The sequence below is a fragment of the Aphis gossypii genome, chromosome X (assembly GCF_020184175.1).
Source record: "Aphis gossypii isolate Hap1 chromosome X, ASM2018417v2, whole genome shotgun sequence".
NCBI lineage: Eukaryota > Metazoa > Arthropoda > Insecta > Hemiptera > Aphididae > Aphis > Aphis gossypii.
The window spans coordinates 50,513,353-50,527,176 of record NC_065533.1 but is presented as its reverse complement, the minus strand read 5'-3'; the positions used below and the strand labels follow the sequence as shown (position 1 = coordinate 50,527,176).

General features: G+C 38.9%; 1 protein-coding gene across 1 annotated transcript; it reads right to left on the bottom strand.

The window, feature by feature from the left end:
- Positions 1-316: 316 nt before the first annotated feature.
- LOC114131738 (AF4/FMR2 family member lilli-like) lies at positions 317-13,230 on the bottom strand. Its single transcript, XM_050205771.1, has 3 exons — positions 12,926-13,230; positions 9,943-11,670; positions 317-3,702 (listed from the first exon to the last, which is right to left on the bottom strand). Exons 2-3 carry the CDS (start codon positions 11,605-11,607, stop codon positions 2,740-2,742), a joined length of 2,628 nt encoding a protein of 875 aa, XP_050061728.1. The 5' UTR covers positions 11,608-11,670; positions 12,926-13,230; the 3' UTR covers positions 317-2,739.
- Positions 13,231-13,824: the final 594 nt, after the last annotated feature.

Below are 13,824 nucleotides of genomic sequence, written 5' to 3'. Positions count from 1 at the left end.
ACTTGAATTTTCCAGGATCTATAGTATCAACTGGAATTATTTGTAGTGAAATCAATACTAATTACTAATAAATACTGGAGGAATCAATATACTTATTTCCTTAATGAAAAAATATCTTTTATCTTTATCTAATCGATAAAATTCCTGCAATTCCATCTATTAGAATTGCGTGATGAAAAGTAGATTGTACAAATATGAAATATTATTATGTTATTAAAAAACAAACACAAAAATTACAATATTTATAAAAATGTTTAATGTTTGAAACATGTGTAAAAAAATATAAAAACAAAATAATCATATAATATTATAATAATATACATTATGATAGGTATCTATTATATATACAGTTATATAGTGATTACAATCAATCATAAAATAAATTTTAAAATCATTGTTAATAAAAACCCTTTTTATAGATACATATATTTAAAATTTGAAAATAATTTAAAAAAAGACTAACTCCACTAACTTAATTACCTATCCTGCTTATATACAAATCTCATCAATTTAAGTTAAAGAATAGAATAATATTTAATACTTATAAGTGCACAATAATAACCCGTAACCGCGTTGTTCATGATTCTTTGTCATGTTATATTTTTTTGAAAGTACATTTATTATGATATTATATTATGTAAAAACAATAAGTCATAATTCATAAAATTAATATTACTTGAACTAAATAATATGTCAATATAAAGGGTAACGTTAACATATATACTATTATAAGTCGTAGTTCGATTTACAAATCAATACTACACACAATATACATTACATACTTTGTAATTTTATATCGCATCTTCTATTCTTCTGATACATAAAACGTCAAAGTGTGTTTGTTATTATTAATATTATATTATACAATTATGTTTATAAAATACAATACATCATTGCGTATATACATATCATTCTTATAAAAACTATTTACAATACAATTAAAATATGTAGAGAATTTAAAAGATAACATTTGAGCGCATGTATATTGCATATACATGAATCAATAATACGTAAAATTTAACAATTATAAAACAAGCTTAAAATTATTACATTTTTAAAACTTAAATTAATTATCTTAATAATTATTACAAACATTGTTAGTTAAAACGGATATTAAGAACGTTTACAATGAAATAAATTGTATAAAATATTGTGTCATAATATTATTGTAGCACGCTATATATAAATTATATGTGCCCACATAAAATATAGCGTGCTATTTCAACAATACAATTATGTTAAAATAAGTGCTTGAATTAGAACCGGCTAATTTCAAACTTTTTAAGGAAATAGCCATTTTTTTTTATGTTTTATTGGCTCACTGTTTCTATTTTTTTATATGATAAAATAATCCAGATCAAATAAGTCAAAAAGTAAAAGTATAGGTAAAAGGTATAAGTCAATGACACTTATATAAGGAATGCAAATCGTTAGTTTACATTATTGAGACCATAAATACACATTTTTTCCCAATTCAAGCATTGAATTCAAAAAATGGTTTTAGTTTTATAGTTTTGCTTATTTTATGCGTATAATAGTTTAATGAATATAATAATTATTATGAACCAGCACCAATTGGCGTATTACGTCTGCGGATTAATACAGTCCGCACAGAAAACATAATCGCCCCCCATCTTCCCACAATATTTAAAAAATAATTAATTACAATATAAATGTACGATATAATGTTATACCTTATAATAATATTGAATTAATCTTATATAATAAAAAATATATATAGTTTATAATTACAAGTTAAAAAAAACATGTTCACAGAACGTACGTAATAGACAATATATCATTGATATATGGGACCGATAACAACCACCCAAGTCCAACCGAGGCCGCAGAGGGCCTCGACGGTCGGGTAGTTTTAAAATAGTAAAAAAAAAAAAAAAATCACACCAAAAGCGTCACAATATTCTCCCAACTCTCCTGATCGCGCTCGACTACAAGTAACTAGGTATATACCGTCGAAAATCGTTAGTGAAATTTAGTTTATATGTTGTTACACACATATAAACCAAAATCGTAACCGAACCGCATTTTCGAAAACTACCAGCTTTACCCCCCTTCCCCCCCAAAAAAAAACCCGTCGTCCTAAAAAAAGGTCGTGACGGTGGCGCTCGCGAAAATTACCTTCCGCGTTCATCGCTCGCGCCTAAGCGGCTTCGCGTCCGCCGCCCGCCCGTCCGACGGCGACGACTGTACGAGACGGCGCGGCGTATCGCGCTTATGTGTTTATACGAGTGCTTTGAACCTCTACCGAATTATTATATCACAATAGTTCGGCCGAAGTACCAGCACTACTTTAACTTAACCTAACAAGTTTCGAGTTAATCGTTTATTATTATACCACCACCGCGTTTATAATCCACTATACTATATAGTGCAATAGTGTATATTATATACGTCATTATATATATATACCTATTACAATCGGGACTGTGTTACGATGTCAAGAGTGACAGATATCGTGAAGTGTTAGTGAGAGTGAGCTTCAAAATATCAAGTCCAGTTTAATAGAAATCATAAAAAACATGATCCCGGAGGCCGATCTTCTCGGCGAAACGTCACGAACGAACTCGCACAGACCCGATAATATTAATTATATATATACTAATAATATTAAAACTATACCGATAAAAAATAATCAATAATAATATATAATATGTACACATAATATTAATGTATTAGTTCTGTATATTATTATTACGTCGACACTATACTACTATCGTCTTAGGCGTTGTACGGATGACAAAACTGGTAGACGAGCCGTTGCGAGCGTTCCGTCTTGCGCATGATGCCCTTTTTGTAGTACTGCCGCAGACTCCGGGACAGTTTGTCGTAGTTCATGGCGGGACGGTTCTTGCGGCGGCCCCACAGACGGGCCACGGCCTGGCTGTCTTCGATCTTGAACACGCCCAGCTTCCGGTCCAACCACCGGATCATCTGCTGCGGCTGCTGCGGCGACTTGTTGTTCGCGGCGGCGTTCGGCGACGGCGTCGTCGCGCACGTGGTCGACGGGGAAGGCGGCGCCGCCACCTCGCCGTCCGTCTGCAGCTCCGCAGCGGCCGCGGCCGACGACGCGGTCAACAGCTCTTTGAGGAACTGCCACAGATGGATGTGTTGCGACGACGACGCGGCACCGGAAGCAGGGGCGACGGCCGCCGCGATCTTGTTTTCCGGTTCGGCCTGCAGCTGCTGCAGCTGTATCGGCTGGAACTTCATTATGGCGTCGGCTACGTCCGACTTGTCGTCCGCGTCGTCTTCGTCGGCGGAAGCCGTCGTGGTGGCCGCGTCGCCGCCGTAACACTCGTCGTCGTCGTCGTCGTCGTCGTCCACTTCGATCTTGAAGCACTGCTGCACCGGAGTGTTGCTATTGCCGTCGCTGCAGCCGCTGTCCACGTCGCCGCTGTTGAACGTAGTACTGCAAGTGCTACTATTGCTACTGTTGCTGTTGCTGTTGCTGTTGCTGCTGCTGCTGCTGCTGATGTAGCTGCTGCTGCTGCTGCCCACGTTGTCTGCAACTATGCCGGAGTTGCTGTCGCTGGCCGGCGACGGGACCGAGGAAGCCGCGGCCGCAGCCTCCATCATGACCGTCATCAGCAGCCTGTCGTAATAGTCGTCCGATGCCGTCGCGTCTGTCGTTTTCCACGTCGTCATTTGTTGGACCATATTGTTGTTATCACCGTCGTCGCTCTGAAATGTCACGATAAAAATGACGTTAAAATTCGTTCCGACACGATTATAGCAGTCATACATAATATTATAATATGTGTATAATATAATATAGGTACCTATATCCGTGTAGTTAGGTTACTTAGGTAAATCACATGCGTACGCGATGACGTCATTTAATATAAGCTACTTACGAAATCTTATGGGTACGAGTGCTGCGTGTGGTGGGACGGGGGATACTATATAGATGTGTGTATTTCGGATTTAGACGATAAATAAAACTTATATACTATGTATAACATCGAAACAGGTTTGAGACCTATTCGTAAAACCGGTTAGTCCGAAAAAAAATTGAAAACTGTTTACGAACTCGGAACTTGGAAAAAACGAAACTGTTTTTTAGATTCGAAACTCAAAAAAAATCGAAACTGTTTTTGGACTTGTAATAAACTAAACCCGTTTTCTATTCTCCATCGTAGGTATATTTTTATGGGCCTGCCTGAATTTTTAAATAGGCACGAAAATAAAAATACCTATTTAACAGCTTTTTTTAATAATAAAAAAAAAAACTGTTCTATAACATGTTTTCTATGAACAAAGGACATAATATTAATAAGAGACATATTCATTGGAAATATTCTGTTTTTATGAGTCATTTAATGCTAATTCATTGTTACCTATGTATAAAAGGGCGTTGACAAAATCAAAATAACATTTATCACGAAACGATTAATAATTATTTGTCTAACAATATGTAAACAGATTTTATATCAAAACAATTTTACGACGAATATAATTTATACATCAACTTTTTATAAGAAAATCGAGAATCGCATTCATTTATTTTCCACGTATCAAATATTACAACAGTGTGAAAAAATATGTTAAATTGCAATAAAATTATTATGAAATCCATTGTATAATTTATTATTATTTATTGACATTATTCTTTATCACGGTCAGCATATTATTATAGATTGATCTGCATAACCTTAAACTACTGCGTCGTTTTTAAAAAAATATATCATAATAATAAAATACGCCTTCATTCAATTGCACGATGTTATCGGAGTCGTATTATTTATATACTATTGTAATGTGTTGACTATAACAATAAAATTAAGACCTATTATAGGGATATGGTATTATATTATATAATAATGCAAGTAGGTATTAACTGCTTTTATGAGTTCAAAAAAGACTTAAATTTGCGCGTTTAATCGGTTGAGGACTTGAGGGACGTAAAAATATTGTAATGTTAATTATTTTTGTAATATTATATACATTGCCAGAAAAGTTCGAATCTTACTTCCGTCATATTGTCAAACGACAATATCTGTGACTAAATATCTTATAACCAACTCTTAAACAATGTACCTATACCCAATCATAAATTTGTTAGATAAAACGTATACATTTTTGCAGTTTACTCCTACTTTATAGTTGAATTTGTTTATAGTGTGATTTTCGTCATTTGTTGAAGTTAAACATAACTTTAGAAATTATATGAGTATAAAACACGCTGTACTAAAAAAATGTAATTTCTACTAAAAATACAGGAATAGCTACTATTTTAGCTAAAGACCTATAGTGTACTTTTTTTGCATTATAAATGAAGAAAACATTTTTGAACAAATTTTCAATTTTTCGATTTTTCTGATTCTAATATTTTCATACTTCATATCGGTACAGCTTTTTTTTATATATAATTTGATCAATAAAATAATCATCTACTTTATAAAAAAAAGTGTTTATAATATAGTTCTTGATTTGTGTTAGAACAGAAGCATTGTTGTCGTTAAACCGCTGTATAGTGTATCACGGAGGTGTGACGATTTTACATTAAAATTATATTTGAATGTGTCCGATTATTGAGGTACACTTTGTAATCTGTATATTCTATTTTTTGACATCTGTATTTATCACACAATAAGTTGTAAAAAATAAACAAATATGCGTATAATGTACGTCATAATAATATGTTTTGGGTCCTTGTCACGATTGGAAATTTTAACATTTACTTAATAGGTACGTAATGTATTCACGAGTGCTAAAATATCTGTAGATATTATATCAACCTACCATATAGTATATTGGTGGGGTTAAGAATCAGTACGTATTTTTATCGATTGTGATTGTATATATTTTATAGCGGCGTGGTATGACTTCTATAATATTACCACAACCGTGTTGTGATATTTTTTGTACACTTTGTACCTACCTACTCTTCCGCGGACTTTGTTATGGAATATTTAGATAGTTATTATTACTCATGATGTATATCACACACACACACACACACACACATATATATATAGGTACATGACCGCGGACGGAGACCCCACGTGTGTCGAAACGAAAAACAAAATCAACAAAACGTTGACGCACATAATAATACGTATTATATATTATCATATATATATATATGTGAAGAGAGGCTATAGTTCGGACATCGCCGTAGAGCTGCGGGGTGGGGTGTGCATGTTTTTTTTACTTTCTACCGGACACTGTCGTCGTCACGCGCGCTCCTTTCGAAACGATCGGATTCCAAGTGCGTCGGCGGGCGCGGTCGTAGTACGTCGAGCGAGTATAATGTACATGTATATGTAAATATAGAATACAGATATAAATAATATTATATAGCTATATACACGCATTATGTATAGTGTGTGTTATGTGTCCCGGCACAAGGTTATCCGACGCGCAGTACAAGACGGCCGCCGCCGCGATGATTACGCAACTCCCGGGATGTGTGAAGACGGGAGACGGGGGCGAGGGGAGAGATCGTCGACCACAATCGTACAAATATTTTCTTTTTTTTTAACATTATTTCCGTACCGGTGCATCACATCACAAGAGTTTGTCTATGATGGAGTCTGTCCCGCTCGAAAGGACTGGAAATAATAATGTCGTTCTTCGTATATACCTACCTATACGCGTTATGTTCGATTGACTAATCGAAATATTATGCACCCGCACGTTATTACAATGTAGACTACTGCAGCACGAGTGCGAACAAGAGTTGACCATTTTTTTTAACGTTGTTATTGGTGTATACCTACTAAAGCGATATTATCGAAAAAATCTTCATAATACGCTCTTTTAATCATGACGTATTATACGGGTACAATTATTATTATCATACGAAATGGAACGAGTTCGCTTGTTATACGCGTAATTTATTTAACTTTATTCAAATAAAATGAATAAAATTTCGATAAGGATGTATTCTTGATCGCGAGATTATTATATTACAGTATAATACGCATAATGTATACGCACGGCGACTACGTCACGAGCAATAAATATTATTGATCACAACGCGTTAAATGGTAATTTTTAAAACATTTTAAGAAAAATGTAAATATTATTACAATTTATAGTACCAAGATTATGCATGGATTTGCCATAGTTTTTGAATAAATTTACAAACGTTAGTATTAGATATTGCAATTATTGCGCAATCACAAAGTCCTACCATTTATATTATTAGTTATTGTTGAAATATGCTAACACACTCTATTAAGTAGAACATATTCGATCTCAAAAATAATTTATAAATAGATGTAGCAACGTAAGAATGTGCAATATAATATAGGGTCCAGCTATTGTATCAAAATTGTGTTTTTTAGAGTCGATAGACCGAAGTTATCGATTATTGAATTATTTATATGACGGTATTTTATCTACAAAAAAGATCGTGTTTTTTACAGTAATTTATAACTAGCCTTTATTATTTAAATGGTTGATTTAAGTATTTATATTACGTGTAAGAACTAAGAAATACACACAATGGGTCAATTTCATCCATCATGTTGGCAAATGTGGTACTAAAATCTACGAATAAATGTTTTCAGCATAGGTCATCATGTTAATTTGAAAGCTATTATTTTTTTCCGTAAAAAAATTCAAATGTTACCTACCAGACTATAGCAGAAGCGAATATTTGAAATTTGAGTCATAATTGAGGTACCTAAGTGGTAACATATTATTATAAATTATAATATTATAATATATAACATCCGTTCTATTGGCGATCGTATGTCATAGATCGTCATAAAAAATAAATGATAAAATATAAAACTCTATCTGTTTTTGCACGGATTAAAATTAATCTGTCTTTCTATCGCTTTAGTTGAAATATACATAACACAAACACAATTATAATGATTAATTTTAAGTTTTTCTACTTCTCAATTCTAAATTTCTAAATAATTATATTAATTACCAAAAAATTGAGACAGTTAAACCAATGCTTAAAAGTCGACATAAATATACATTATCGTTAAGATTGTATATTCGTCTTAATGTGTTAACAAAGAAAATATGTATGAAATTAAGAAAGTAAATCATACGTAATTAATCATTATAATTGTGTTCATGAGTCTTTGATCTTATGATTTGTTTTAAAAAATATGAACACTATTATTATATCCCACATTTCTACTTATTTTATTATAATAATAATATAGTGCAACAAAAATGTATTCGATTTTCGTAAACCAAAAATAAATTAACGTGTGATCACAGATTTGTACAGAGATTAAAAAAATAATAATAATAATTAGTAAAAGTAAACTAACCCTATTATAGAGTTTCGATAAATCTAATATTGAGTATAATAAGTTTTATTGAAGACCGTCGAGTGATTTTCGAGAAAATTTAGGACAAACAAAGAAGATCGTCTGCGTATAATAGATTTTTATAACTATACGTTACTAACTACGAGTCGCCTTACTGGTTTTATTATTATCATACCGTAGGCACAAGGTACGTGAATACGATATTTTAACATTATATATACATAATAATATAAAATATACCAAGTCGTCGCGCACTGTCGTACTATGACCGCCGTTCTAAATTCTGCTCGCGCAGTACGTATGATCGTACATATAATATTACGGCGGGATACTACGACGACGCACTCATTACAGTCTATACATACGGACAAGCAAAGGGATTTGTTTGCAATATTTTTTCGACGTCATAATCTCGGTGCACCCAACGGAGTTCTAAACAGAATAACTGCACTATAATACCCCGGGTCCTTCCCCGCGATACGAATCGCAATACGAGACGGCCTGGGGTCGTGTCGCTGCAGTTTAGCGCTCGAGTAAATGGCAAATGCCGACGAGGCGAACACAATAATATATAATAATAATAATATCATTATTGTAATATAATTATTGCTATTGAAAACTTCGCCGCCGCCGCCGCCGATTGTGTACGATAATAATGTTTAACGCAGCGACAACCGCCACGGCGCGTTATATGCAGGCGGCACATTATATATATATATATGTGTGTGTGTGAGTAGTAATGGAATATAGCCGCCAGCGGTAAGTTTGGTGGGGAGGTGAGGTCGGCGAGGAGAGGGTTTATATATTATTATATTCTACGCGGATGGCGAGATGCGTAATAAAATAGAAATCATATTAAAGCAGCTCCGGGCGTACGGAATAGTTTTTGTGATTTTTTTTTTTTTTTTTATTTTTTTATAGCGACGGGCGCGCGCGCGCAAAAACCTGTTCTGCGCCGCGGCGATGGAATGTGGGCCGCGCCCGGGCGTTTCCTCGGCTCGCGATCGCCGCACCTAATTGTCTTGTTGCGCCGCTCCGAGACTATAGTACGAGCTGATATTATAATATTATTATAATTACGTCACGCGTAGTCATCGCGACGTCGTAGGTTCGAGCTGCTGCTATTTTTTTTTTTCGTTTCGTTTTTATTGTAACACGACGAAAACCGCGTGCACGCGTTACGCGCCCCCTTCCCGCCCGTGGCCCGACAACGCAGATCGAGCATTGTTGTAATACAAAAAACCGTATGGGTACGTCGAAATCGAGTAAAACTGTATCGCGGAGTAACGACCCTCGTCGGTGGTTGCGCGCGGTTAGGTTAGCAAACAAGGCAGCCTCCGAACCTCGCGACCGCACGTGGTGAAAGGGGGGGGCGGTAATTGGGATGGCGCGCGGCGAAACTTTCATATTATGTATAACCGTCGCGTGCTCCAAATTTAACGAAATATTTTTGAGAACCAATGGAATTAGAAACAATCATAATGTTATAATATAACGAATTTCAATTATTGCCCACCGAACGAATTCGAGTCATTAATTATTATTCCGTTAAGTTTTCTGCAATATTATCATCGCAAAGCCGCGTCGAAGCGGTGGAAATAATGACGTCTCGCCAGCTGATCTCGAAAGATTATTTTACAATACTATTATATTATATGTTATATACGTAGGTATTTACCGTGGTCGTGGTCGTCGGGTCGCCGCACGAAGACGGCGGCGGCGTGACGGACGGCACCGGGGCCGATGTCTGCGGGCTGTACGCCACTTCGGCCGAGGCGACGGAGTAGTAGCCCTGGTCGAAGCCGCCCATGCCGTAGCCGTTGCAGTAGTCGCTGACGCTGCAGCAGTCGTCCACTATGTTGACGATGTCCACCATAGCGCGGTCGCCGTTTTGCTGTTGCTGTTGTTGTCGCCGACGGAAGAGGTCTTGATCTGCGGCGGCGGCGGCGGCGTCGGCTTCACCGGAAAAGAAATCGGAAGTGCCGGCGCCCGTCGTCGCGGCGGCGGCTGCGGCCACCATGCGGTCCAACCACGACGGCGACGTCGTCGCGGCGCCGTTGTAATAAGGGCCGCCGTACAACAGGAGTTCGTCGTCGTCCGCCCCGTCGTATTGACCGCGGCCGGCGGACTGTCCGCCGTCCAGTTGCAGGGACGGCGGCACGTCCAACCGGCGGCGGCTGCCCTGCGGCGATCCTCCTTCGTCGTCCGAACCGAACGTCTCGGCGCGCGGTCTGCGGCGAGCTGGCCGCGCCGTCGGCACGACGTCGTCGTCCTGCACCGCATTGTCGCCGCGTAACATTTCGATCAACAGTCGGTGTTTGTTGTTGCTGTTGCTCTTGTCGTCGCGGCTGTCCGGCGAGACGTCTGCTTCGCGTTTGACCGTCGTCGTCGCGGTGGTGGTCGTCGAGATGACGGCTGTCGCCGCTTCCGAGGGCACTTCGGTGGTGGATTCGACTATGGCCGCGGGCGGAGAGTCGGCCGGGCGCGTGGGCGACAGAGGGATATCCATGGGCGGCGGTGGCACGGTGGCCGTCAAAAGCGATCTCAACAGGGTGGCTTTGCCGACGCGGTCCTTGGCGAGCTGCTGTCCGGCGGGCATGACCTGCACCGGCGTGGCGGCGATTTCGGATTGATGACGGACGTCGCCGGCGGTCGTGGTGGACACCACGGCCGGGGCCGCCGGAAGCTGTTGTTGCTGCTGTTGCTGCTGCTGCTGCTGTTGCTGTTGTAATTTCGCGTCTTCCGCGCTGAAAAAACAAATGTCGTCGTATATGGACAAGAGTTGCTGCAGGTCGAGTTGCTGTTGTAGCGACGTCGACGACGCTGCCGACGGGTAGTAACAGTCGCCGCCGTCCTCCGCGGACGCGTTGGTGTGCACGGTGACGGTCGCGGAAATGGCAGCTGCCGGCACGCGACAGTCGGCGGCCGACGACGCGTCGCTGAAGTATCCGTCGCCGGTGCCGTTTATGAGCAGCGACAAGTCGAAACCGTCAAACTCGTCCGCACCGCCGTCCGCGATGGCGTCTTGCTGTTGCTGGTGGTGTTGTTGCTGTTGCAGCAGCGAAGACGAAGACGATATTTGCTGGTGTTGGTGTCCGGCCACCGCGTCGGCCTGTTGCTGGGTCGTCGTGGACCACCACCAGAAATCCGTCGGCACGTTCGCACCGACGGTTTGCTGTTGCATTTGTTGCTGCTGCTGCTGCTGCTGCTGTTGCTGTTGCTGTAGCTGTTGTTGCTGTTGCTGTATATTGGCCATCATCATGGTAGTCGTCGTCGGGTTACCGGTATTGGTCGTGGTTGCCACTGCAGTGTAACAATCGGCGCCGCCGCCGCTGTGAATCATAGCGGAGGCGCGATGTTCGTCGTGGTAATTGTCAAACGCGGACAAAAAACGACACCGCGAAAACTGTATACATAGAGGAAACAAAAAAAAAAAAAAAATATAAATTTAAATGTTATCAGGACGTCATCCGAACATAATAATAATATATATTATATATTACATAATAGGTGTATTGTAATTATATTGCGCACGAGGAGGGCTCTATAATAATGTAATATTTATGATAACAATATATATTAATGTACGGCGCACTCGCATACGAGTCGGTTCGTACAATATATATATATATATACGAAGTTTGTCGATTGATGATTGTGAGGACTGAAGGCGCGCCGCCGCAGTCAAATTTCTTTTATTCGTTCACATGTCGTTGTGCAGATATTATATATATATATATAGCCACTGCGCGTGCGTGTGTATGGGAAATGCGGCGGCGGCGGCGGTTTAGTGACATAGATTTCGCCGCCGCTGCTCTCTCTTTTCCGCAGCAGCGACGACAGCGCTATATACTTAACATTATAACTTAAAACACTATAGCTATAATATTATTATTATATACCAACGGTGGCGGCGACGATTCCGAGGAGAGAGTGTGCAGACAGCAACATATTATTCGCGCGTGCGTGCGGAAGCTGTGTATACAGCGTGCCTATAATAATATCACGCACGCACGTAAGCGTGACGTGTGCGTATATATTATATATATGTATATATACTATACGTAGTGCACACAGCCCTCACATGGTTTCAGGGGGACAAAAGTTACACGTAAATTGGTCCTAACTTAACCCCGGTAACGGTGGTGGTTGTAATGGAAAAGAGCGAGAGGGAGAGAAAGCCACCGTCATAGTCGAGGAGATGACGTGTCCATCGAAACTATAATTGATCGGTGGTATATATGGTAATATCGTGCACTTTTAACGCTGTACAATTAATAAAATAATATAAATGTCATATTGTGTGACCCATTGTGAACTCTCTTCAACTTCGCGGGAGTGACGAACACGCGTTAAAGTCTCTACCGAAAGTACATAATAACACTGTTAGGTATTATATTATTATTATTATTATTATTATAAGCACATAAACATTACACAATGTGTATACGGCTATACTGAATATTAAGTTTAAAGACAAAATACATATAAAGAGGCTATTGACGAAACAGTTTTTGCAAATATTTGCGAAATCCTTGCGTATAGTCTTTGTGTATATTATATACAATACACATATATGAGCATATTTGTATCGATATATTATTATAGATATAGCACAATAAATGTCGAATTATAAAGTATAATATTGTGTATATACGTACGTTAATGATCGTCGTGCGTTCCCAATTTCGGTTATTGTCGTCGTCGTTGGTCGAACGCCTCCACCGCAAAAATGTCCAAAGTCGTACAATGGAAGTGCCGTCAAAGTTCTAATATCTCACCGATATACAATCACACCTGTGGATACTGTCGCTGTGGCAGTAGTGGTTCTGATTTACAATTATTGAGACGGTGCAGGAAATGAGGCTGAAGCACATGCGTAGAGTCAGTCTTTTCCGTGCGTACGTGTGAAACTGCTATTGCTCTACTGAGCATTGCGAGTTTGTGGTATGGCGACGGTGCCGATATCATAAGCAGATATACACGTATATAGTAACCAGTAGACGATTGGTTGTCTAAGAGAAGTGGTGGCGATGGTTGCGGCGAGGGGGAACATTCTTAACCGAAGTCGGCAGTGCTGGTCGAGAAAACTACTCTTCCCCCGACCCGCGCCGTACTGCCGTTCCACACTATTCTCCGCCGCCGCCAACGACGTCGTCGCTTTCTATTCGCGCGTTTTCGCGACGGCAGGCAGCAGCAGCAGCAGCAGCAACAAGTGCTATTACTGCAAATTTTCATTGGGTTTTTTTTACTTCGCAATATACTTGTACTTCATATATAATATAATCTAATCGTTGTGCGGCCAACCGATCTTTATATATTATTTCACCCGTGCCAAATTTATCGATCATCGTCGCTATAAGAAAGCTGCTTTAGCAATATTTGCAAATACACACCTATTGGCTGTAAAAATATCCATTTCCTACATTTGATTACTTGTATACACGTGTTATTTATTTGCATGCAAATATTAATGCATTAATTATTATATACCGTACCTATACTGACAAATTACTTCGTTAAATCCTATTTATTTACTATATACACATATTATTATCTA

What these genes read in the sequence shown, in the direction of transcription:
- LOC114131738 (XM_050205771.1), bottom strand. Translation starts at nt 11,607, where the DNA reads ATGATTCACAGCGGCGGCGGCGCCGATTGTTACACTGCAGTGGCAACC. An exon ending in ACCCGACGACCACGACCACG is followed by an intron (nt 3,703 to 9,942) that starts GTAAATACCTAC and finishes GTGACATTTCAG; the next exon opens with AGCGACGACGGTGATAACAA.